This window comes from Glycine max, chromosome 17 (assembly GCF_000004515.6).
Source record: "Glycine max cultivar Williams 82 chromosome 17, Glycine_max_v4.0, whole genome shotgun sequence".
Taxonomy (NCBI): domain Eukaryota; kingdom Viridiplantae; phylum Streptophyta; class Magnoliopsida; order Fabales; family Fabaceae; genus Glycine; species Glycine max.
This window is the reverse complement of record NC_038253.2, coordinates 14,558,388-14,584,167: the sequence shown is the minus strand read 5'-3', so window position 1 is coordinate 14,584,167 and position 25,780 is coordinate 14,558,388. Positions and strand designations below refer to the sequence as shown.

Below are 25,780 nucleotides of genomic sequence, written 5' to 3'. Positions count from 1 at the left end.
TTCATTTAATATTTTCTACTTTAATTTTTTTAATCATTAAAATTCATTGATCAGTAGTGTTATATCTTCGTAAAAACATCTCTAAATATTGCTTAGAGGCTAGAGCGGATGTACAGTGTGTTTCTTACCCTCGTGGGTTTAAGTAATTTGATCAGTGGTGCCCCCCCACTGTTTTCAAAAAATAAAATCTCTAAATTAATTAAGGGGGATCTAATACTTATCGTGACCAGTGCAATGCATACAATTGAGACAACCTCTATTTGTACTCGATCTGGATTTACTGTAGCTAGGTTTTTATGCATTAACATAGTCAGCAAATCAGAACTATTGGATCATATGGCTCAAATCTCAATATGTCATTCGATCTTTATTCATTGGTTTTGATTCATTGACTGTGAATACGTAATAATAAGGCTGCTACAGATCTGGATCTGAGTGGGGTACAAATAAAGGTGTTCAATTATTGGTGTTGCATTTGGTGCTCAGTTGTATGCATTTCGTTTGCACGAAATTAACCTAAACCACCAATATAATCTGAACCTGAAGGTAAATGTAACACCAAGCTGAGCATTAAATGCAGCAGCCGAACTTGACCATACCAACACATAACAACTCGACATAAAGCACCGCAATACACCACGAAATAACTCCCAAAACCAAATTCATTTATATTCGTCAACTCTTATCAACCGATTTTAGTTTGCAGTTCCAATACCAAACTACTTAAGCACCAAATTATCTACGACATTAAAAGAGGAGCAGGGAGGTCAACTTAAAATGGCTACTACTAATTTATTACATTGACAAGACAATAAAATACAAGTTATTCATTTAATTTGTTTGAAAGTCTAACATTACAATACTAAATATCAATGTTAGTCTATAATATCTTAAACTTCTGTTTTAATGGAAATATTTACTTAGCAATTATAATATTATATGAAGTTAGGACATGACATAATAGTTTTCCACTTGTTTTGAAGCTATGATCATCAACATTGTTGTTACCTAAATTACCAAAAAATGTAAATAAAAGTATTAAGCCTTCTTCTATTTGATCACAATTTTCAAGATCTCAATTTTTAATAGGACAAATCGTAGAATAATTGAGTGTCATACCAATGGAGAGAATCTAGTCATGAGTATATATTAATACTAAACAATCATTACATGTGTGGATTAACTAGAGATTATTTTATCTTAATCAGTAGTTTAAGGTTTGAATTCTAACTATGCAATTATATTAAATATTTGAAGATATTTTTTCTGTCCATAATGATCCTATCCAACTCAAATATGATTATTTCAATTAAATATATCTGTAGTCTAGATAAAAAAAAAATTAACACTAATCACATCTCATAATAAACTTGGTGGTTAAGATCTACATTGTTGTCCACATATATCAATATTAAAGTTCATTACTAATGATTACCATATCAACAAATTGAGTATCATATGATGGATCATGGCATTAGTTTGTTGTTCACAAGTCAAAAGTCATAATTGATTGAAGCCCCCAAAAATATTAGAAATCTTCCAATATTTTCACACTTGAGCAAAATCAATTGTGATATATTAATTTGTAGAAAATATTTTTGAAAATTACTCTAAGTCTTACATTTCGTGAACAAAAAACACATGATCAAGATACAACATCTAATTAATCTTACATCTAAAAAAAATCATGTAATATCCAATCATGGAGTAGTTAATTGCATATCTCATTGATGCAACATCTTCCATGATTACAAGTATCATAAACTTTGTTGACTAGTGATCATTGTGAGTGTACCAAGAAAATGGTGTGCTAATATGATAAGTCATACTGTTATTTTTTTCACCAATCCTCAATTTCTTTCAAATGCTTGAAAGTTAGAGAAATTGATGATTTTGCCAAAATCATTATGCTTCAACTCCAAAACAAAATGGAGCTGGGAATAATAGTCCTAATAACACCAAACTTTAATATCCCACCTCATCTCCATCATGGTGTCAATCACCAACATAACATTCCAAATGACACCGAGCATAAACATTATGCCTTAGCTCCAAATGTGACGTCAACCACAAGCATAACAGCCCTAATTTCTTTTTCTCCTTAATTTTCTTCTCAAAATTCAAATTCTTTAACTTCTCCCATTATTGTTCAAATTTCATTTACTTTTATTGCAATTTAGTGTTTTGCAATCTATCCGTCTTTTCTCAAAACTAAAACTCTCAATTTTTTTGCTTTGTCTTTCAAATTCTATTTAATTACTCTTTCGTCCCAAAATAGATGTCATATTTTTATTAAAATTTGTCCCAAAATGATTGTCACATTGGACTTTTCAATGTAGCATTAATTTCTCTTTTCACCCATACCCTTAATAAATGTTACTTTTGTTACGTCTATTTATTAGTTTTTTCTTTTTGTAAGTGTAAGATAATCTAAGACAACACTTATTTTAGGATAGAGGGAGTAGTACTTTTCAAACCCTTTATTTTTTAAATTTATTTACATTTTTACTTATTTATTTACTTAGTGAAAAGTATATTACACTACTTTTTTTTGGAACTTTTGATAGCCTTCATAGTTTGGGTCAAATTATTGTATTCAATTACGATTATATTAAATCCTTTGTATACAAAATACTTCTCAAAACAACACCTTTAAAATACCGAGACATCCAGGTATTTGGCTTAGCCAAAGAACATAAAACTCTTAGAAATTCAACCTAGTCAACATACCCATATACCTTTGAAATCTAAAATGTGTAGAAATCCAAGGTATTTACGTATTCAACTAGACCGAAAACCCAAGTACCCGCCATCATCCAATCAATAATGATCATCCTAATCATGCTCATTAACCATATTAACACCTTAATGATAATTAGGGGTAGATTAGCTAATAAGGTTATGACACAAGGGCCCATGGATCTAAGGCCTACTAAGGTATGCATAAATAACTATCCGAATTTTGCGGTAAAGACATTGTTCATTCTTATTTAATACTTTTATTTATTATTCTGGACCGATACCTTATTTGAGAATTGGTGTGTTATTTGCAAGTATCTCACCCCTTGACTTGTCAAAACAGGGGATCATGAAAAAGGACATGCGGAGTAGGAGACACAAGGACAAAATTTACATGTCTACCCGTTGCATATACACTTCATTTGCAAGTTTTCATACTTGTTAACCTTGGCAGAATAAAAAACCATCATTTGGTTCCATTTTCAGAAATTGAATTTGATATTATATATACTAATAAGAGTCTTATTCACATACAAATTAAGATTTTAACTTATCTCGAGCCCTCAAATTGAAAACACAACATTGCTAGTTCGACATAAAAGAACTTATAACTAATTTTGATTCTAAGTCTCACGAATAAAATAATATATTTATCAATTAAAATTACCAAGGAGAGTCATCCATTAGAGAATTAAAGATACTTGGACTCTTGAAACAAATGTCCACAATAAACATCAAAACACTCCAAGAAACTGATTACACAATAAAAATGAAAGTCTTTTATTATAAAAAAAAATCATTAATATACTACTTCTACCATTGTTTTGAATGTATTTCCAATACGAATTTTAGTATTTTTTTAATTAATTTGTTAATTAATGCTCTTAGTAAATTTCCTATTTTATTTGTACTATATTATTTTTTTTTGAAGAAATTTGTACTATATTATTAAGTATAATAATTGTTCTTATATGCCCAAAATTTTCCACTGTAGTTTAGGTATCGAAGTTAATGCTAATTTATAAACATCCACTTATCTTTTAAATGTAAAATTGTGACCGATCATTGAGCATAAAAGTGAATAATATGTCAAAAATAGTGACTCTAATGATGCCAAAAAAATCTTTTACTTATAAATGTAATTTAAATTTTATTAAGATTTTTTTAAAACCAAAAACTCATTTTAAAAAATAAAATAAATAATCTCAATTATTAAAAAACTAACCATCAACATTAAAACATTAGATTTAGCCCGGTGTAAGCGAATCTTATCCCATATATTAAATTATAAATATATATTCTTATTAATTTTTATTAATAACGAAAATTGCTTACTTTTTAAAGTGAATCGTTCCTAGCAAGAATTCTTAATAAGAAAGGAGTACAGCCTAAAAAATTCTTATTAACAAAGTTTTTCTTAGAGAGGGAAAAGAGCCATATCTAAGGTTTTAGTAGTTTTATTTAGAGAGAAAAGAGAGAAATAAGAGAAAAATATGTGTGTTTCATGTAAGACGTTTTAAATTTTACACTCTATCTTAATTTTAAAAAAATCTTTTTATTTTCATCTTTAAAATTAAATACAACATTAGAAAAGAAAAGAAAAAAAAAAAGAAGAGAAAAAGCATGATTTGTGGTAAATGGGCATGAGTGCATTAGTATTGGCATCTAGCTGTGACATTTGCCGCGTAATATAATAATTACGTGCTGAGTGCTGACACAGATGCCACGTGAGGATCCCTACACTTACACCGGTGTGGAAAAACTAGGGGCGGAAAAGAGCTCTTTAAAACCCACATTTAATGAACCAAACAATTGCGCGTGAGAATCACTTGTTGTTCATAGTCCCCCGTATATATCCGTTCTTTTTTCTTCCTTCCTTCCTTCCTTCCTTCAACGCTCAGCACTCAAATCCTCTGAGAGAAAAAAAAATTAGGGTTTTGCATTTCGGGTCAGACAGACTCAGACATGGGAGGAGGCAATGCCCAGAAGTCAAAGATGGCTCGCGAGAAGAACCTCGAGAAGCAGAGGGCTGCCGCTAAGGGTAATTTCTCTCTCTCTCTCTCTCTCTCTCTCTCTCTCTCTTTTCGAATACCTTAGCGGGGTTATATGTGTTAGATCTGATGGAGTTATTGATTTTAATAATCGTTTGGTATGTGTGCAGGAAGCCAGTTGGATTCAAACAAGAAAGCCATGTCTATTCAGGTAAAATTTCCGCTGTTTTGTTCTTTGTGTTATATTATAACCCCGTGTTCGTATCAAAGATTGTAAAATAGAGCAATATGATGGCTTGGAAATAAAGCTTTGAAAATTATGTTAAGTTCATGCGAGGACACTGTTAATGCTTAAATACTTAGCTGAAAGTCTTTTATTTACTTCTCTTTCCGAGAGAAATATCTCTAATAAAGTCACCTTGTTGTTGTTGTTGTTGTTGTCTTTTATTCAGCAATTGGTGCATGTTGAAATTCATCGAATTTTGTTTGGCTACTAATATATGCTTATTACTAAGACCCTGTTTGGTTAAAACTTTTCAGTAAACACTTAGTTGAAGAAAATAAGGAGGTGGAATGAATTAGGCTCTGTTTGGATGAGTTTCTCCACAAGCTCTTGTAAGAGAAGAAAATAAGAAAGAAAAATGAAATAAGCTTCTTCTATAACCTAAAATTTAGCTAATGCATAAGTTTAAAATCGGTGGTTTTGGAGAAGCCAATCCAAGCAGGGTCTTTATTTTCTCCCATAAGTATAAATTATCTCATGTAGCTTTTATAAATTAGTTTACCCATAAGTCAATTTTAACTTATGGGAGAAGAATCAGATGATTAGTTCATTTTTATCTTATTTTCTTCTCCTGTAAGTAAGTACTGAGAAGTTTATTGAAACAGGGCTTGAGGGATTGATTCTTTGTTAAACATGATTATATATTTAGTATGCAAAATGCAGTTTGTTTGAAGTGTTGGCCTATTTGTTTTTATTTTTCTAATGCACAAACTGTATACTACATTATGTCAACCTAATAATTGTTTTCTTGTTCAATCTGTCTTGGAAGATATTCTTTTGTCAAATTATTTACATTTACACTTTATGAATGATGTTCCATTACAATATTGTCAAAATTTACACATTGAAGACCATTGATTGTTTGGTTTTGGATCTCCTATACGGGGGAGCTCTTCCTCTCTCATTGCATAAACTGTAGTGACTCAGCATAAGGGAGCTCTTTACCGATTATAATGTTGTGATTGATGATTGCAGTGCAAGGTGTGCATGCAAACATTTATATGCACCACATCAGAAGTGAAGTGCAAGGAGCATGCTGAAGCCAAACACCCCAAATCTGATCTCCATGTTTGTTTTCCTCATCTTAAAAAGTGAAAGAGTGCATGTTGAGACATGATATATCAATATATGGCCTGTTATATAGTCTCTATCCACAGAGATCTTCAATTTCTTTTATAACAAATATGTCTGTGTGTTTGTGTCTTGGGGGGTAGGGAGAGACGAGAGGGGATAATTAGTAAGTTTTTCCATTGTTTAAGCGTGAGAAACTGTGTTAATTTTCTCTTTTTTTGTCTAATTGTAACTTATGAATGATTGCTAGTGTCAATATTAATCTTCTTACAGAATCATAGATTACATGAAAGTGTTTAGGAATGACAAATATGAAAATAAGGGTCTCCGTTCCTAAAATTTGGGGAAAATGTCTATTGAAATCTTATTTGCTTCCTTCTATTTTTCTTAGCCCCGAAAGCAAATATAATTTGTGAGTGGACACATTGGTATTAAGGAAAATGAATAACTGCATTAGTAAGCGAATAACTCAAGACCAAGAAAAATTGGTTAAGAGCTTTGTCAAGCTAAGCTTGACAGAAATTCCCCTCCCTCTATCTTATGACCAAGAGAATATGATTCCTGTGAAACCGAAGTGGTGAAGTGGACAGAAATCAAGTAAATCTTGAAGTTTGATGTCAATAATATATCATTCAAATCTGTATTGCCAAGTTTTTTGTTGACTCTGACTAATATTTCACAGAACACAACCATGGCATGCGATATAAGATGATACAATGTAAAGAAAACAGCTGCATGGTGAGGATTTAATGTTCCTTTTATGGCCATCCGTACACACCACTGATAACAGTGGGCTGCCACAGTTGAGAAGAGTCCACACTCTATGAGCCTTACCTCCATATCAAATTACGTAGGAACAACGAATATCAATTATCGATTTAGATAGTATTTGGCTTAACTTTTTTGTTTTTGTTCTTCATCATCAGTTTGTATAGTATTTGGCTGGTAGCTGGTTTTCTAAGAAAGAGCAGTTGAGTTAAATATAAATTTAGAGAAAATTTTAAAAATTAAAGTAGCTTTTCTAATCAATGAACAAAGAATTTCATGTAAATCAATTGGAGGAGCATCTATTTTTCAAGTTAAATCCAAAATCTACCGTAGTTACATACACAACTGCCAACAATATCGTTATCTCCTGTACCTTTCTCGTTCCAATTAAGAAACAAAATGTGATTCTTCACACTTTACAAGATCAGTTTCAACGCCACCGTGAGTTTACTAAGAGGGGCTCCAAATTTCCTGAAAAAAACTGCACCATAATAATGCAAGAACTCTTACCTGGGATGGGATTGGCCCTTTTCATATAGGAAGCTTAATTGGGAAGCTCTTGATGAAATATATGCTGCGTCTGGGTAACGATGGTTGATTCAGCTAGTAGAATGAAAACCATCTTCTAAATATAAATAGGCTCTCAATCGTTGTTGGTAGACTTTTATTTGTAGGTTATCGTTTAAATATAATGGCTATATATAATAGGTTTGTTTGTTGATTTTTACAATAATTATTTTAAAAGTTATACTAGTAATAATTTGTGATTGATTGACAGAATAAAACTGTTTTATACTTACATTAATATTAAGTGTCACTAACCTAGAATTTTTATTAACACTTGTGACATATCATGACTTAAGAATGTCATATTCCTTAATTTCTAAACTTACTCCTACTGGCTACCGAATATGTAAGACAAATATCATAAGAAAAAAAGTTAAATTGTGATTTTAAAAATTTTCTAACATTTTTCATGAAAACAAAATCATCATCTGAAAATTTAATTTTGTAAAACAAATAATAGATTTTCCCAATAACAAGTTTAGACTATAGAAATAGATTTTACAAAACAGATTGTGTTTTTAAACAAAATCAAATTCAAACCTAGGTGAGTTTAGAGCACAAGATATTCAAAAGAAATATGAAATACAAAGAATTATATTGGTTCGTTTCTACCTTTAAAACTACATTCAATTATTGGTTAATAATTAAGTTTCACTAACTTCATGAAATTACAAGCACTAATCATTGTCACGTCTAACTCTACAAACAAAGTTTATCACCAAGCTTCAACAATCCAATATTTTTTGTCCTACCAAGTCACTGCTGGCTCCAATACAAATCAAAAGATTTATTGTTGGTTTGCTCACTGACTAGATCTTAATCGTCTAACAAACAAGTATACAAGCTAAACACTTAGTCATTTCTCTCAAGATATTTAATGTGTTTTGAAAGATATGAACTTTACAAGAGAATAAACTAAAAGTTTTTTACATAAAGAATTTGAATGTAAGTGTAAGATGGTAGCCCATTTCTTTAAAGCTTTTGGTATGTGTAGGGCTTCATCTTTAAGTGCTTGTCTCTAAATGGATAAAATTCTTCACTTGAGCTCTGCGTCTAAAGTTTGTGATCGTTGGAACATTTAATGTTTGCATTAAATGCACTTCCTTCTTCATACTAGAAATTACTTTGGTTGGCTTTTATGTTGAGCACTACAACAAAAAACCACTTTCTGAGTCAAAATAGATTTATTATGGCATAACGCGTCTTTTGATGTTTGATAACTCACAAAACTTGAATTTCATTTATTCTTTATGGGATTCGCTAGATTCTAGGAGAATGTCTTGTAAGATCATGACTTAAACCTACTTTCGTCTGAAATTTCAGACATAATAGGATCATGAAGCATAGTCTAATATCACATAAAACACATATCTTAATCTTTATATTTATTTACATTTAATCAAAATAATTAATGGTCATAATTCGTCTTAAAACACAAATATCTTTTCACTAAAAAATATAAGTAAGCTTGAATCAATGGTGACAGTCTTGATAAAAATACATGATACTCTGTGTCGGTATTGCCTGGTAATGTTATAATCACAACTTTTTTAAGATAGAATTTGAATTTTCAACAGCAGGCTAACAAATTATTCAGCTGGAACAAGTTATGATATAGTTACATTCCACAACAAAACTAACAAACTATAATTTTAACAGAAGGCAACCATGCCACATTTGAGGGTGTATTATAAAACAATCCCACATATATGAAACTCAGGCTGATGGATCCAATGATTTAAGTTACTGTGTCCTCATTCTGCTACTTTCAGCTGCCCTTACTTGAGAGAAATATGGATGTGCCTGCGGGAATACATCAAGCATAAAAAATTGTTAAATCAAAAGATCAGAAAATATTGTGCAAATTAAGCAATACACAACAAAATAACCATGTTACGGTAAAATAATGAGCTCTTTATAATTACCATTGCTTCTCTTGCTGTTAGCCTGTCCTGGTGATCGTATCGAAGGAGTTTATCAAGAAAATCAATTGCCTGCATGTCCGATATATTGAAATAATTAAAACCGATAACGGAGAATTGTTAAATTACAGTATAAACTAATTGGTTAGGTCCCAATGACATGTTGGAACATGGATTAAATTACCTCAGGAGACACAAGATGTTGATTATCTGCATTGATAAATTTAGACCAAGGCTTGCGACTGTGCCTGGAAAAGGTAATAGTGTAACATAAAAAAAAGTGTAAAAATAGTTATACTGAATATATCTATCATCAGTAGATAAAGTCAAAATAAAAGCAGTAAATTTCTAAGTCCATGTTTGGATTAAAATTTACAAATTAAAGTTTGGGTCAAACTTAAGTTTGTAAACTGTGTTTACAAAAGCAACCCAAGTCTTGTTTCTACAAAATTGAGTTTTCAGACAATTTTCATGTGCATATATACTTTTGGGAGTAACCAAACATGTTACCAAAATGAGTTTACTTTCCAAACTGAGTTTGGAGCTCCCCAAACGAGAAACCAAACATAGACTAAGAGAGCTGAGAGTGAGATGAGGTACTAAATTGCCATGGAAGACAGTGACAGAAAGTTGTGGATTCACTAAATCAAACTTGCTATGCAATATCCAAAAAATCAAATAGAAGATGATACCTTCCAACCAGTGCATCAAGTTGAGGATCAAGCTCCAGATGATACTTATTCAGATATGCATTCAGTTCATCTGTCCCAAGCACCTGCGGATTAACATTAAAAAAGAAGAGACAATGAAACCTCCAGATCTGGAAAGAAGAGTATCTAGAAACAGGCAAGTGATCTAAAATTCAATCTTTTAGCATGCAAAACAGGAAATAATTTAGGCATACTTAATTATCCCCATATAATAAAAGATAAAATATTATAGTCAGAAACTAAAACATGACATTAACTTGCACAGCATCAACAAGATAATTTTGCAATTCTATACATTACTGAACCTCCATAAATGTTACCTTAGCTATTTTGACAAGCTGATCATGGTTGTCGTGACCATAAAAAAAAGGTTCCTTGCGAAATATCTGCATTAAGTAAAATGATCATAACCCAGAATTACACGATTTTGTACATGTAGATTCAAAATTAGACTTCATATTAAATAACGCCAAGGGTATGTCACATATAACCAGTAAGTTGTAGCCTATAGCTATAATTCTCACCATTCCAGCAAACATGCAGCCAAGACTCCACATGTCTAATGAGTAGTCATAGTCTTGTAAATCAACTAGAAGTTCAGGGCCCTTAAAGTATCTGAGAAATAAAAGCATAGCATATGACAGGTTGTTGGCAGTGTCATTCAAAAACTTCCAAAACTCACCCTCACATAGCAAAATATTGTAGAAGTCTAGGAAAATTTAAATGATCATTTTTCCTGTGTCAAGTTTATCTCTAACTAACAAATATAAGCAAATTAAAAGAAACATTGCAACAGTAAATTAATGCTGGCCTAAAAGGCAGCTGAGAATTTCTATATGATTATATAGTATAAACCAAGTGGAAGATTAGGGACCTGAAATATGCTACAAATATGAGTTGACAGAAATTTAGATGACTAGACAAATGAACTTGGGTATATTTCAGCTGAAAAAAACAGAAAAGAGGGGAGCTGGTTCGGAAAAATGAGAATACCACCAAACTAGAATCAAAACCTCAGTTCATGGAGCCCCAACACAGTTCTTGGAACCCCATTTGTTCTTCCTTGTCCCTTTTGTCTAAAACAGTCCTCGCACATGGCAACAAATGACTCGTTGTTGTGTTCTTAATATCTTCAGCTATGCCTAATACACTAATCCCTTTAAATTGCTTAGTAGGAACTGTGATTAAATGAGGAAATTGGGTTATTTAACAAATCTTAAAAGTATGTTCACTTTGGCATGTGGCATATTAGCCTGCTAGTCTGCTACATTAGGTCTGTGTCATTAAGGTCAAACTGCTTCAGTGTCAATTAAAAATATGTCTGAACTATTTCTCCTTTGGCTTTCAGTAACAGTCTTGCACAATGATCCTTTACAACTACTCATTCTATAATGCATGATTGGGAAGAGAGTAGTGTATTATAGGCTTCTGAAAGAATAGTCTAATAGTTGTTTATAAAATTTGTCTCTTTAAAGAGTAAATAAAAAATGTAGCTGAAAATATAATGCATTGGCAAACATTTAAGGAGAGTCTCTTACAAGAAACTATAAACAAAAAGCATAAGGGTGGTTGCATGGTTTTTATTTTTTGGTTTTTAAATGCAAATTTAAAAATAAAATGTGTTTAGCTAAAATGGAGCTGAACTAATATTTTACTCAATTTTAAAACACTTTTAACTCATTTTTTAAAACCAGAAATTATTTTGATTTTTGGTTCAGTCGTAAAAACAACTCAAAAATCCCCCAATCCCATCTAAAAAAAACCCATACACTACTGTCACTACCATTGCCATTACCCACCACCACCACTAGTTCAACCACCACTATTGTTGCTACAATTGCCACCAAAGCCACCACCATTGCCACTCTTGATGCTGCTGCCACCGTCACTACCACAACCATCATAATTGATTGCCTTTGCCACCTTCATTGTTCCCCCACCCACCACCACTACTGTTAATACTGTAAACATTGCCAGTAAATCATTATTGCCACTGTCACCACAACTACCACTGACTGCTGCCTCCATAACCACCACAATCATTAGTTGCTACCACCATCATCATTGCCTCCCCCACCATTGGAGGTTGTTGATGGCATTGTGTCTTCCCCTGACCTAATAGTCTAATACCATCATCATTGTTGCAACCACCACCAATAAACTATTGTTGCCACTACAACCAACACCAACTATTGCCTCACATTGGTCGTTACCACCATAGTTCCTTCCCCCAACCTAATACCACCATGACCATAACATCACCATTACATTGCTGGCCGCCACCACTACCAGTATCACCCTCACTGCTGCTGCCACAACCGCCATTGGTTTCCATCACCATCATTGTTGCTATCACTATAACCACCACCATAGGCTACCACTTCAATCGTCCGCCACCCCAACCGTCACCACCAAATAAACCCAAATAAAATAGTGATTTTATAGTTTGGATTTAAAATTTGGTATTAAAATATAAAAAAAAAACACAAGAAATTGAAACTAAAATAATAAAACTAAAAACTGGTTTGTTTGTAAGAAACTCAAAACTAAAAATCTCCCCAAACAAGCCCTAAGGAATTGGCAATCTTTATATAATTAAATAGGGCGATCTATTCAAAACGCTAGGTTCACTAATACAGTAATACTGGAATTTGTACGTAACATTTAATATTTAATATTTTATCTAGCATAAACTGGTTGGAGTAATTTACAATAAACTTTGTGCAAGTCCTAAGAGTCACTATTTTAGTAGGCAACAGAGTAGACCATAGAGTGCACATCTCAATTGACCAAGAAAGAAATCACTTCTAGACCTGTATTTCAGTTAAGAAAATTATAGTAGAGCTAGATTTTGTATTATTGATGCACTGTTCGCTCAAGTTTCCACATTTTCAGAATGAAGTTAGTGGATATACCACTACTTGGGAAGCAACAATTTCAATATCCATTTGTATTGAAAAACTCATGCTTGAATGAGCTAAGGATGCCTAACTGATTTTGATTTATGCTACGTAACTCAGGCTAATCCATTGTATACATCTTTCTTTGATTTTACTTTTGAAATATAGTTGCAACCATGGTCAATAATAGGCCAGAGACCAGAACATTACCTTGAAGCCACACGAACATTGTATTCCTTTCCAGGATGATAAAATTCAGCAAGACCCCAATCTATCAAGCGAAGTTTCCGTAATTCATGATCTATCATAACATTATGAGGCTTGACATCTCTATGCATTATGCCTTGAGAATGACAGTAATCTAAGGCCTACATTCAAAACTAAAGCATTCAAGTAACAAGAAAAGGTCATCAACACATGTTTGTGCTAATGTGAAGTAATTTTCATGATGCATAAGCAAAAGCCTATACACATGAACCAGATGCAAAATTGATATAAGCCTTGTCCAAGACAAAGATGCTCCAATTACTGTAAAGGAGAAATATATACATTATGGATAGGACACAGAGCATCAGTCAAGGTATACCATGAGAGATTGAAGGGTAATGTTACCTTAAGAAGCTCATATATGTAATAGCGTATGTCATAATCAGTCAAGGTTGGATACAAAACTTTAAAATCTGTACTGTTGACATACTCAAATATTAAGCTAGGAGTTTTAGAGTGCTGATCTCTGACAATATCAAGAAGCTTGACAATATTTGGCCCCCCACAAAGGTTCTGAAGTATTTTTATCTCTCTTTTAATCTGCAAAATGATGTTGAAGATCTCAGAAGTTATGACAAAAATCTCACAAGAATTGAAAGCTGAAGTTAGTACAACAAACAACCAAAAAATAAATTCAAATTAACACAAGACTTCAACCAGTTAGTCTAATTGTGAGAGTTTTTTTTTTTTAAAAAAAAATAGAAGATATATCACAAAAGTCCAAAAGTATGAGGAGCTCTTTGTAGTTCCTACTCAAAAAATTGGAATCAAAGTTCTATTTGTTCATACCCTAAATGATTTACATCACCGATTAGAATTAAGGTTTGGCTACCAATAACAATAACAATTTCCAAACTAGAATTTGCAGAAACAGGTTGCTGCAGTGCACCAAGAACCACACTGTCCTGCTCTTAATGTGGACCCCCCAGCCTTAAGTCCTTGTTTAGTAATTAGAGATATGCTTACTGAAGACATACAAAAGTCTATCCCTTATTGTATGTTTTTCACAAATGATATAATTTTGATTTAGGAGTCAAGGAAAGTAGCTTACTCGCAAGTTGAACTTTGGAGACAGACTTTGGAAACAAACGGTTTCAACTTACGTAGGAGTAGTGCAAAGTATACGCCATGTAATTTTAGCAGGAGAAAAGAAGAATATGACATGGAATTAAAAATGGGAAAAGAAGTCTTGCCACATTTTTCTAAGTTTAAATATCTGGGATCAATACTACACAATGAAGTGGAAATTAACAAGGATGCCACACATAGAATATATGCAGGGTGGCTAAAATGGATAAAGGCATCAGGGATTATTTGTGACCACACTCCATGGTACTTCTATATGTCCAACTACACTTGATGGTGGTGAATGTGGCCAAAAATACAAAATAAAAATGCTTGTATACAAGGAGAGATTGGTGTACAATCAATTGACAAAAAGATAACAGAAAATCAATGGTGGTTTAGACATGTACAAAGAACACCCTGAGAGACACTAGTGAGAACAATAAATTGTATGGTTTTTAGTCATGTGAAGAGGAGGAGAGGGAGGCCAAGAAGAACGTTAGAGGAAGTGGTCAAGAAGGATCTCATGGTAAATAACATCGCTAAAACATTGATTTTTGACTGAGTCAAATAGTGTCAAGTTATCTATGTAGCTGATCTCATCTAGCAAGATAAGGATTTGTTGTTGTTAATGTTTCAAAAGGAGAAGTTTATACATATGATTCAAGCTCACCTCCAATATTTTAAGGGGACACAGAACTACACATCTTTCATCAACAAAAAGTCATCTAGTTTGAACTTTGAAGCCCCTCGTCTTATTTCAAAGCATAACTTCCAAAGATTTTTTTCATCAAGTGTAGTCTAATATGATGGTACCAGAGCTATGTAATAAAATTATATCAGGAATTATGAAATCATTCTTACGAATCATAATATATGTCCATATTTTTCTTTTCTTGTGAACTCCTATATTTATTGATAAAACTTTTTATGGCTGATATTGTTATTCTTCAATATATTTATGTTAACAAAATGATTATATAATGTCTTCTACTCTTCTTACGATGAATTTTAAGTTTTTTTTTTTCTGTTTTCGAAATAACTATTGCATAACTGTGTTAGGGAGATTGTGCCAGAGTGGTCCAGTTGTTATTCAATAGTTCACAAGAAAATACTGAGAAATTTGTGAGTAAATTACTGTTTATTATGCAAATTTTAGGAGAATAGTTCAAATGAAGCTTCACTGGCTGGCTTTATTCACTCTCCGGATCCCAAAGGTCGAAAACAACAACAATGTAAAAAAACAAAATCTCACCTTCTTTTTCTTGACAGGCTTGAGAATCTTGATTACACAACGCTCATTGCTATTAACATTTATGCCTTCAAAAACCTCACTGTACTTTCCCCTTCCCACTTTGCGCACAACCTCATAATCATCTTGATCACTGAAAAAGAGCACACGGAGAATTCATAAATAACATAATTGGAAGGAAAAATCTAAATCCTCACAAGAATCAGTCCTAATACACATCAATGTTTATAAGTATTTAACAATAGAATCCAGAAAACAACAGCATCAACCAATTTCAAATCACAAGGTGATTCTTCATGCTCAATCAGCTTCTCAGAGTTCATAGATACCACAGAGACGGAACATAGCAAGGACAAGAGATTCAATCAAAAGGATATAATCAAGGTTTTAAAAAACGGTCGGCAACCGTGATTTGGGCCACAACATCAAGCTTTTTTAACTGTCCATGATCGCAATTGGGACCGCATCAGCTGCATTTCTCTGCGATTTGCCGTGATATCAACAAACGTGACGGAACCACAACAAGACCACGACCATGACCGCAACAGGACCACGACCGATATTTAAAATCTTGGATATAATGATAACATAAACAGCATCATTCAGCATAATTTGGTAGGAATGTAACAAAAATTGTTGAACCTCTAGGTATTCAAAATCAAGAACGAGTAAAATTACAAAAACAACACCTAAAAAACTAGCACATACTCACAGTTCTTAACCTAAAACGCGAAATATACAATCTATTGATTGTTAACTGTGTCTAATCTGAGCATAACAGAAGGCTCCAGAAACAAAATTAGGGTTGGGAACATTATTACCCCCATTGAACGGTGAGGGACTCGTAATCCCAGTACTCTTTGGGGCGAAGAACATTGACATCGGTGTAGACGCGTGCCTTGGACATGGCTCGACGATTGGAACCCGAGATCTGGGTTCTGTAGCGCTGGTGAACGATTGTGAAGGTGTTAGTAGTTTCGATGAGGTGATTGGGGATGCGCAAGATAGGGGGCTGCGCAACCGGCGCACGCAAGGCGACAATGGTGCACACTAGCAAGAAGCGGAGAAGTAGTGCTGCTGGTGCTTCGTGCGCAATGCGCATATTTAATGTGCGTATAGCGATATTATTTAGATTTCACATACTACTTTTTTATTTACATTCTCTATTTTTATTTTTATATATAATAAACGAATATTAATATTCCCCCAGTCATTGAAGATTAATGTAATTAAGTTAACATTGAATTATTTCAGAAGTAGTTTAATCTCGACGAAAATAATTATACACTAGATTTTATTTATCTTTTTGTTAAATTTTGGATTAATTAAAATTTATTTTTCTTAATGAAATGTAGGATTAACCTGATTAATTATAAGATTAAAATATAAAATACTCCCTTCAATTTGTTTCTTTTATCAATAGAAATTAAAAATTAAAAATAATATAAAAAATTTATAATAATTCATTTACTTGTTTAATTAATTGAGTTTTACCTATTTGATTTCCTTCGATTTAGAGTAACTTTTTTTGGAATGCTTTGAGGTTTGAGGATCACTTTTTTTTTTCCCTTCCTGAACGGTACAAAGTGCCCACGTCAGCATCATCTTCTTCTTCTCTGCTTCTACGCTTTTGCCAAAAAAAAAAACAAAACGCAATAAAGCTGCGTAGTCGTGTCTCCGTTTATGCTGTTTTGGGTGTAAATAAAATTATTTTATTCCATTTACCAATAGGTGTAGATGCTTGGGCCAAACTGACACTAATGTTTCCTTAGAGCAGTGTATCAATTCAATCAGAATGCAACATGTAACATGACTTGAATATTTTACAACCATATCATGTCTAAAAAATATTAATACGATCGATCATGTTAATTTTGAATTCAAAAAACGTTGAGTTCTGCAGCACAACGATCAGAACATTTTTAAATGTATAGTTGATTAGTTTATTTCGGAGGCTTCCAAATACACTCTTTCTAATACAAAGATTTGAGGAAAGATTTATTAAATATAAAACAAGAGTAGCAATAAACTATTTGTACGAGTAATACTGAATTTAGTTTTTTTTTATACAAAATATTATATTCAAGTTTTTTTAAGGTAAAAAACTTGATTAGAATAAGAGAATCATATTAAAGATGATTGATTAATAAGATTTTTCGATAAGAATTAATTATCAACAAAAAGTAAAACTCTATATCAATAACATAATTAAAAAAATTAAAAAAAAACATATAAAATGAGAGTTATATTTTATAATTTCTAATAAGTTTTAGTTGAGAAAAGAGTGTATTAAAAAAATTATTGTTAAAATTTCCCTTTATTTTAAACAAATAATCTTGTCTTAACTTTAAAAAACTTAAAAATGAAGTTTTTATTTTTTTATCTAAAATCTGATCATTTCCAAACTTAAGTTAAAAAGTCAATTTTATCCATGACACATTGACTTTTGTATCAACAGGTTAAAAAGATATAGCGATAAATATCTACTATGCACCAAAATTTATAGTAGCTTCATTTCATGCATGCTATTATAGGTCTTTAATGTGAGCCCATGGTAGCAACCAGCAAGTGCGCAATACGAATTGAATACCAACTCTCAAAAGTAAATTCTCGTGTAACAAGTTGCTGCCCCTTTTTTAATATAACCTACAAACTGTCAATTTAGGGTAGAATGGACAAGTTCCTAACTTTGAAACCAAGCTTGCAATGGACCATGCATCCTTTGAAACAATACTGAATTCCGATTTTTTCTCGCAAAAATATCAACACTCACACTCTAATCGCCATGTATTTATAAACATAAATCTACAATAAAAAAAATCAATCTTAATAGTAATCTAGGATTTGAGACTTCCCTAGAAGTTAAAAGACATTCAAGATAATTATTAAACTCGTAAATACTACTTGGTACGAATAAGTAACCTAACTAAGCACAAAACTTATTTGGGGCCTATTTTGGATACAAAACAAGTATTTTTTGACAACTTTTTTTGAAAACATAAAACTTTTTCAATAGAGAAGCTCTCAAGAGCACTTTTAACCTTGTATCCAAACCGACTTTAATGTAAGACTAAACTAGATGGATCTGTCTCTAATCTACCTGCCAAATTAGGATTTTAAGCCTTCCTCAAACATGACTAGGAGAATACACGAGTGCTTGAAAGTTAATTATTTTTGGACTTAATAAACATTTGCCAATCAATGAATGATATTCACTATGTTCCAACCTGGTTGCAGCAAGTTCTGCCGGTCATTTGACCTCTCTCCCACGCACCACAACATTCTTTCGGTGCATGTTACGGAGTTGTAACGATACAAATATTATTATATTGCAAAAATGACAATAAGTAGAAACATTTGAAAGCAATAATCAACGTATGGAAATCTTGTTGTCAATGGACCCATACATGTACAAGTACAACTGCATGTGGACTAGAATTCATCACGGAAAAAAAAAGCCAGGTTTACAAACCTGCAGAATTTTGTCAACCAAACTGGAAATTTTGAAGATGACCACTGTTTCTCAAACTATACGATGAAATTGTAGCATGATTATCACTATGTGAAAAGTATAAAGGTGAACAATAGAAGACAATGAAAATGATTCTCAGAGCCACAACAAATACTTGGATTTCTTTTTTCATCTCATAATTTTGTCATATGAGGCAAGTATTAGGCAATATTTATTCTAAATCGCCTACTTGTCCAATTAGACTCCTTGGCTATAGGCGATTGGGAAAAAACATATAGCCAGACACATACGCATAATGCATCCTCATATCCATGCAACTTTAGGAATCTAGGACTCATGACCTCAAAATTAATAGAATACAATGAATATATATACAAGAGCAACTACAAAAGAACTTGCAAATCAATTATAACAAGGTGGATCAAATCATCATAAGTAAAAACCTAGATCAAGAGGGTTAAAAAGGAAAGGAAGAGATATGTAAAGAAGGGAAAGGTGGTCGAAGGATATGAGGAAAAGAAAAGTTCGTGTATCCTTGTCACTATTGTATTGTCTCTTCATATTTACTTCGCTTCAAGCTGGGTTTGCTTAAAGTCAAAAACCTCAAACATCAGACGTCTCACATCACGTTTCCCATAAACAACATATGAAAGCCCGTGAAGGGCCTGTTTAACAGTTGTAGTGACTGGGTATTTCAGTCTATAGGCACGTTGTTATGCGTCTTGAACCTTTTCGTCATATATAGTAAAATGGTGGCAATTTTTGGCCTTCAAATATCTTCCACAATACTTGTTCATAAGAAACCTGCGATGCCTATTTTGTAACCATAACCCTGGAGCATCTAAATGCTTCATCAACAATCTTTCAGCCATTACCGAATCCTGTAAAAAAATCCCAAAAAGAAAAATTATTTAGTATGCAGCATAGAAGACATAAAAAAACTGTATATGATATATTTTCCTGAATCAAACAAGAGTTTCATTCCATAAATGTAACCGAATATTAGTACGGACATACAATGAATAGAAAGTACCTGTATCTTTTGGCCAAGGTATTCTAATCTCTCATAGAAAAATTGAGGATGATCAAATTTGTACTTTGATGGATGCAAGAAACATAGCTGCAATTCAACAAGAAATTAATAGCATCAAACTCATAACAGAATCTAGGGAACCTTGAAGCTGATCTACTGACTTCACATTTTCCAAGGAAGGTTCAAGGGAGATTAAAGAAAGTTGTAAATGAATTGAATATTTCTTGATTAAACTATTAAGAATTAACATGCTCAATATTTGGGTGCTTTTAAGATGAACTTCGTTTTAATAAGGTGACTGTGCATAGGCAAACCAAGTACCGTAGAGCAATAAAAATACCTAAAACATCCAACAAACAAATTAAATGATCCAATTAGCAGGCATGATTCATTATCAATTGTGTTATACCAATACCTCAGTACTTGTCATTCTTTTTATATTTACTTTCCCCATTTCCACTGAATCACATTCAAGTATCACTACAGGTTAAATAAAAGCCCCACTTCTGACAACTTTAATTGTCTTTAAACAACTTTGATGGCCATTGTAATATGAATATTGAACCCAAGGATGGAAGCAATAGAAGCATGCATGGTTATCTATTTGTTCAGAGGTGCATCAAAGATATCCTTATTCCCTAACCGTCAAAAGTCAAGTCAACGTATATGTGATAGCCTGATAAGGCAAAATGAAAACCAGAACGAGAGGAAATAATATACCTGCAACCCAAGATCAAGCTCTATGTTCCTGGCTTTAGTAATTTCTGGAATTCTATCTTTCATTTTTAATGGATATCCAAGGACTTGCATAATCTGGGGTCTGCAATCATAATCCCATAAATTTCCTCTAAACTGATGCATGCTTGGAGGAACACAAGCTCTGAACAGTCGTGGGTGTGCAAACAAGGCATCTGCAGGAGGCAGAATGCAGAGCAGTAAACATCATTTTGTTCTTCAAATTATATTGTACAACAGGAGTTTTGCATGCACAACTCACAATAAAGTAGAAAAACAATTTTGAATTTATAGTGAAGGAAGATTAGGTTTGACATCCATAGTCCACAATATTCAGTTCCTTATGAGCTATGGTTTTTGAAACAAATAATACGATGACAGAATATAAGTGGAGCTTGCCTTATATGCAACCATATCTTGCCAGCTTATCTTGCCTTCAAACTCGGCAGATACATGATCTATATCTTCAAGTTGCCTACACAATTTGGGCTGGCAATCCTCAGCATTTGGATCCATTCCAAAGACTTCAAAAAGAACACGATACACTTCTGGCATACCAAAACAAAGATAGATTGCCCCAAACAAAGCCCAAAATACAGACCTGCCAATATAGTATAGCAAATAAAAAAAACACATTTAAGAAACAAATTATTGGCACGGGCACACACTTCACTGATTAAGGTGTTCTACAGTATATGGATTAAATTTAAAACAACAGCAAAATATATCATCATGAGAGGCCAATGAGCATTTTTTTCTCTTCTCTGTCCTAGATTTCCTTTTGACAATATGCCACTCATATTTTATTATTACTATTATTCATGAATCATAACAGATTGGTCTCCAAAGGAAGCTAGCATCAAAAGAAAAACTAATTGATCTCAAAAATATTTACACATCCTGATATAACAAACTAATGGCACACATTATGGATGATTAGGCATAGGGAGAAACAAAAAGTAGAGTCAAAGAGCCGGCCTCAACATACAAGCATCCATGTCCAAATCTGCCAGGCAGGTATTCAGTTTGAATAAAACATAACATCAACAAAATTTCCAAATCCAAATCCCCTACCCTATTGTTTAACATTTAAAAGAATACCATTATACCATGAGAGGGGGCAAAATTAGGAACTTAAAAGCAACTAAAAACACAATGTGTTAATCTAATCAATCAATTCAATTTGGCCAGTTAGGTGACTCCTACCAAATAAACCCCACATCAATGTGCTTACATAAATACATCACAGCAGACCTCCCCCTAGAATACTCAGAGTTCAGGTTTGAGCCCTAGTCATACAGTTGCTTTAAATACTGAGAGGGGGGTAACTTTGCCACCCCTAATATTTCTGTGTTCTATGGACTCAAACATGGTTATCTCTCGTAGGACGTAGAGGATACATGTAAACTCCTACTAAGAAAAGACCTACCCCAGGAATGAAGGCATGTTTACATTTTCTAAAATATTTTATTCCTTAAAAGTGAGCATATCATATTGTAAAGCAGCTAGATGGACTACAATTCCTACCATCAACGACTTCATTGAGAGCTAATTTCAAAACATGAAGCAAGTAACATTAGGGAAAAGGCTAAAAGAAATGACAGTAAACAAAGTTCACTAGCATCACTATCCCCCTAAAATGTAAACACGTCATAGTATTGAAAAATCCATCAAATTAGACCCCAAATGCTAGTAAAATATATCAACTTAGCAACTAAACTGAAGGATATCAAATTAGACCCCGATTATTTATTTACATAATCTCATGACTTTAAGAAACAGTAAAACAAAATTCACTATCATCCTAAAATGGAAGCGCATTCCTTGTATTGAAAATTAACTAACAGCAACAGATAAGAGCTACTTACTTTACAGTTGCCTCCCTTTCCTTTCGAACCAACTTGTCCATATCATCATACGGGAAGCCAACCCCCTTAATCCACCCAGGCAAGCTCTTCTTTCAGATCAACCCGAACACCCGCTCCCTCATCGGCGCCGGCGACTCCCTCGGTTACCTCTGCAAAAAATAATCGGTGAAAGCCAACTCCAACACATACTGCCCGAGAAAGAACAGCCTCGAGTGCCCGAACCGCACGTGCCGCGCCCTACTCTTCTCGCACACTTCATGCTGGAACGCCAAGTACAACAGCGTGTCGAGCTCCCTGGCGGGTTTGCTATCGTCCCTGAGCGTCACCGAGGGCTCCAGAGGGTACCCCAGTGCGTGCTTCTCCATCCAGATGTTGTCCACGTGGCCGAGCGGGGCGAAGGGAAGGCATGAGCTTAGGAACGGGAATGTGTTGAGCGCTAGCTGGGGGCTGCTGAGGAACCTGTCCGCGACTCTTTTGTCGTCTAGCGGGCGCGTGAGGATGAACCTCCGCGGGGCGCGCGTGGAGTTCGGGGTGAAGGGCGCTTGCGCTCGGTGAGCTCCCTTAGGAGGCGCTGGGGGCTGTTCTTGGGAAGCTCCTGCGGTGGGTCTATGGTTACTGCGGAAATGCGGGATTGAGTTTTTTGGGGGAGATTTGGATTGCGTTTGGAGTGAGGGAGGACGAGAAGGAGAAGAAGGTAAGTTCCATTGGTGAGGTACGAACATTACAGTTGATGTGTGTGCGGAAGTGAGAATTCGGATCTGATAACATTAACATGGATTGGTGGTTGATTAGAGGGTTTTGGGTTCGGTCTTGTTACTTGCAGGGTTTTGAGCTTCTAGTTCTTCTTCAACGATATAACTGATGGTTGGATTAGGACGACGTGTCACAGTAAATATTGTGCTTGCAAATACACTTGGTTTTAGTGTGGCAAATTTACGATAGAGGGTCATATTTATAAAGTATTTACGGATTAGGGTCCCTTTTGAAAGAAATTGCAGGGGGGTCTGTTCTGTGTTGGATGCCGCCAGTTACATCAGCGATTTAGGTGGTGCCGCCACTAACTGTGGCGAGAAAGGGCCGACACAGCAGTGAGACACTTGACAACCCGCCAATGTCAATGATGGGACATTTCTCTTCTTGAGGCATGCAAGAAGAAAGAGGAGTCGTACTGCACAGAGAGAAAACTGGGTGGGTTAATGGTTTTCTTTTCCTTTCCCTCAGATTTTTCTTCTTTTTCACTCTCTAGTTTTCATACCTCATCTCACTGATTGTGCCTTTTAGCTTTTTTTTTTTTCACTCTGGATTAGTTAGTGTGGTGGCTTCACTTGGGAGTTGGTACATTCACTCACTCACTCATCTTTCAATGGCATAAAAAAGTTTTGTTTTTTGGGGTTTTTTTAATTCACTTTTTGCATTTGGAGTATATGGGTTGGAATGAAATAATGAAAGGCTTTGGCTTCCATTATTGGTTTCTTCATTTGCATGTTTTTTCTCTTCTGGGTTTCTAGAGAATCTTGCACTTGCAGTGTAAAATGCATTTAAAGTTTTGATTTTTTTTTCCTCTGGGGTGTGGCTAATTGATTTGAAATTGGTTGGTTGTGTGTGTTTGTGTTGTGCAGGTGTTTTGAGATAATAATGCTGAGGAAGAGGAACAGGTCAGTGCAGAAGGATCAACACCACATGTGTGAAGCCAATTCAGAGCACTATTCTCAATCTCATCATGCTTTGGTGGGGCACTAATTCGGAGCACTATTTATTTTTACTGCATTTGCCGTTCAGATTGCTTAGATGATACATGCAAGTCATGCTATGAACAAGCCAATGCAAGATTTAATCCATTAAATTCTTCAACATATGAGGCTTCAGATTGCTTAGATGATACATGCAAAGACCTCATAAGCAGTGGACAAGGTAAACAATCTTCAATTTAAAATCACTTTATTTCAAAACAACGAGTAAGCTTAATTGATTTTTTTTATGCAGGTTCGTTGCAAATGTCCCGCCACTGGCATTGGCGGGTTGTCCAGTGTCTCGCTAGTGCTAGTAGCGGCACACGCTGTACCGTAGTTGGTGCTGGCGGCACCCAGCCACGTCAGCCCCATTCTCACCACAGTTAGTGGCGGCACCACCTGAATCGCTGATGCAACTGGCGGCATCCAACACAGAACAGACCCCCCTGCAATTTCTTTCAAAAGGGACCCTAATCTGTAAATACTTTATAAATATGGCCCTCTGTCGTAAATTTGCCTTTTAGTGTTTTATTACATTTGTCAATTTTTGAATTTTATTTAAAAGTATATATTTGAATGAATTGACTTATATCAAAACTAATTTTTCACCTCTGCGTTGCGATGCACGCACGGGTAAAATTTGTTTGTGTAGTTATATAATTTTATATTAAATAATATAGTTGTATAACAAAAAGAAATTATTCAATTTTTTTATTGAATTATTTATTTTTACATAAAATAAGTAAAAAAACTTTAAAAAAAATCAATTTAATAAAAGTAAGTTTTTTTTTACAAAAAGAGAATCATATCATTTCATTCATAATATTTGGAAAGATAGTGGGAATGCAATCATCAAGATCATGGATTGAACTTTGATGCCCTTGCTAGATTATGAGAAACAAGGTTGGTTTGTCTCCTTACATAACTCACCCTAGAGTTTGGAATAAAAGATAAGAATTGTCTACAATTTGATAATATCTTATGGTAAGAATTAATTCATGTTGCGACAACTGTGATATTATGTGTGATCAATTTACTCTAGGGTGACATTTCAGAAATTCAATGTATGCTTTTTAACATGCCAAATACTTCTGCTTTTGTAGGATTTGGTAGCCCATTGAAGTAGCATGTTCGAGCTTTTAAGAACAGACCATTGTTGTCTCAAAGGCACATTCCAATACCAAAAGGTGCACATTCCAATACCAAAAGGTTTGTCCTTCTTAAATATTGCAATGTCTAGATTGCACTTTATGAAACCTTGATATGGTTTTGTCCATGACATATGTTGAGGTGGACTACGATGTTGGTTGTCACGAGTTGTATGTTTGACCACAAGCCATTTTGACAAAAATATTGTTCGGAGAGTCTAATCGGTGTGACAAGTTGAACTTCAGTTTCCTCCCAGAT

General features: G+C 33.9%; 2 protein-coding genes and 1 pseudogene across 2 annotated transcripts; 1 reads left to right on the top strand and 2 right to left on the bottom strand.

The window, feature by feature from the left end:
* The first annotated feature begins 4,415 nt into the window (after positions 1–4,415).
* On the top strand, positions 4,416–6,359 carry LOC100499805 (uncharacterized protein At2g23090). The gene is made up of 3 exons (XM_003549972.4): positions 4,416–4,780; positions 4,901–4,941; positions 5,989–6,359. The coding sequence occupies exons 1-3, from the start codon at positions 4,705–4,707 to the stop codon at positions 6,106–6,108; spliced, it is 237 nt and encodes a 78-aa protein (XP_003550020.1). The 5' UTR covers positions 4,416–4,704; the 3' UTR covers positions 6,109–6,359.
* A 2,548-nt stretch (positions 6,360–8,907) lies between these two features.
* Positions 8,908–16,676, bottom strand: LOC100820471 (casein kinase II subunit alpha-1-like). The gene is given in 10 exon segments (NM_001255935.2): positions 8,908–9,222; positions 9,345–9,413; positions 9,526–9,589; positions 10,034–10,116; positions 10,372–10,437; positions 10,576–10,666; positions 13,162–13,319; positions 13,564–13,758; positions 15,539–15,668; positions 16,357–16,676. Coding segments are annotated over 10 exon segments (1,197 nt in total). The 5' UTR covers positions 16,638–16,676; the 3' UTR covers positions 8,908–9,162.
* Positions 16,677–19,570: 2,894 nt separating this feature from the next.
* LOC100811586 (ribonuclease III domain-containing protein RNC1, chloroplastic-like) lies at positions 19,571–23,593 on the bottom strand (annotated as a pseudogene).
* Positions 23,594–25,780: the final 2,187 nt, after the last annotated feature.

What these genes read in the sequence shown, in the direction of transcription:
- LOC100499805 (XM_003549972.4), top strand. Translation starts at nt 4,705, where the DNA reads ATGGGAGGAGGCAATGCCCAGAAGTCAAAGATGGCTCGCGAGAAGAAC. An exon ending in GCAGAGGGCTGCCGCTAAGG is followed by an intron (nt 4,781 to 4,900) that starts GTAATTTCTCTC and finishes GTATGTGTGCAG; the next exon opens with GAAGCCAGTTGGATTCAAAC. An exon ending in AGAAAGCCATGTCTATTCAG is followed by an intron (nt 4,942 to 5,988) that starts GTAAAATTTCCG and finishes TGATGATTGCAG; the next exon opens with TGCAAGGTGTGCATGCAAAC.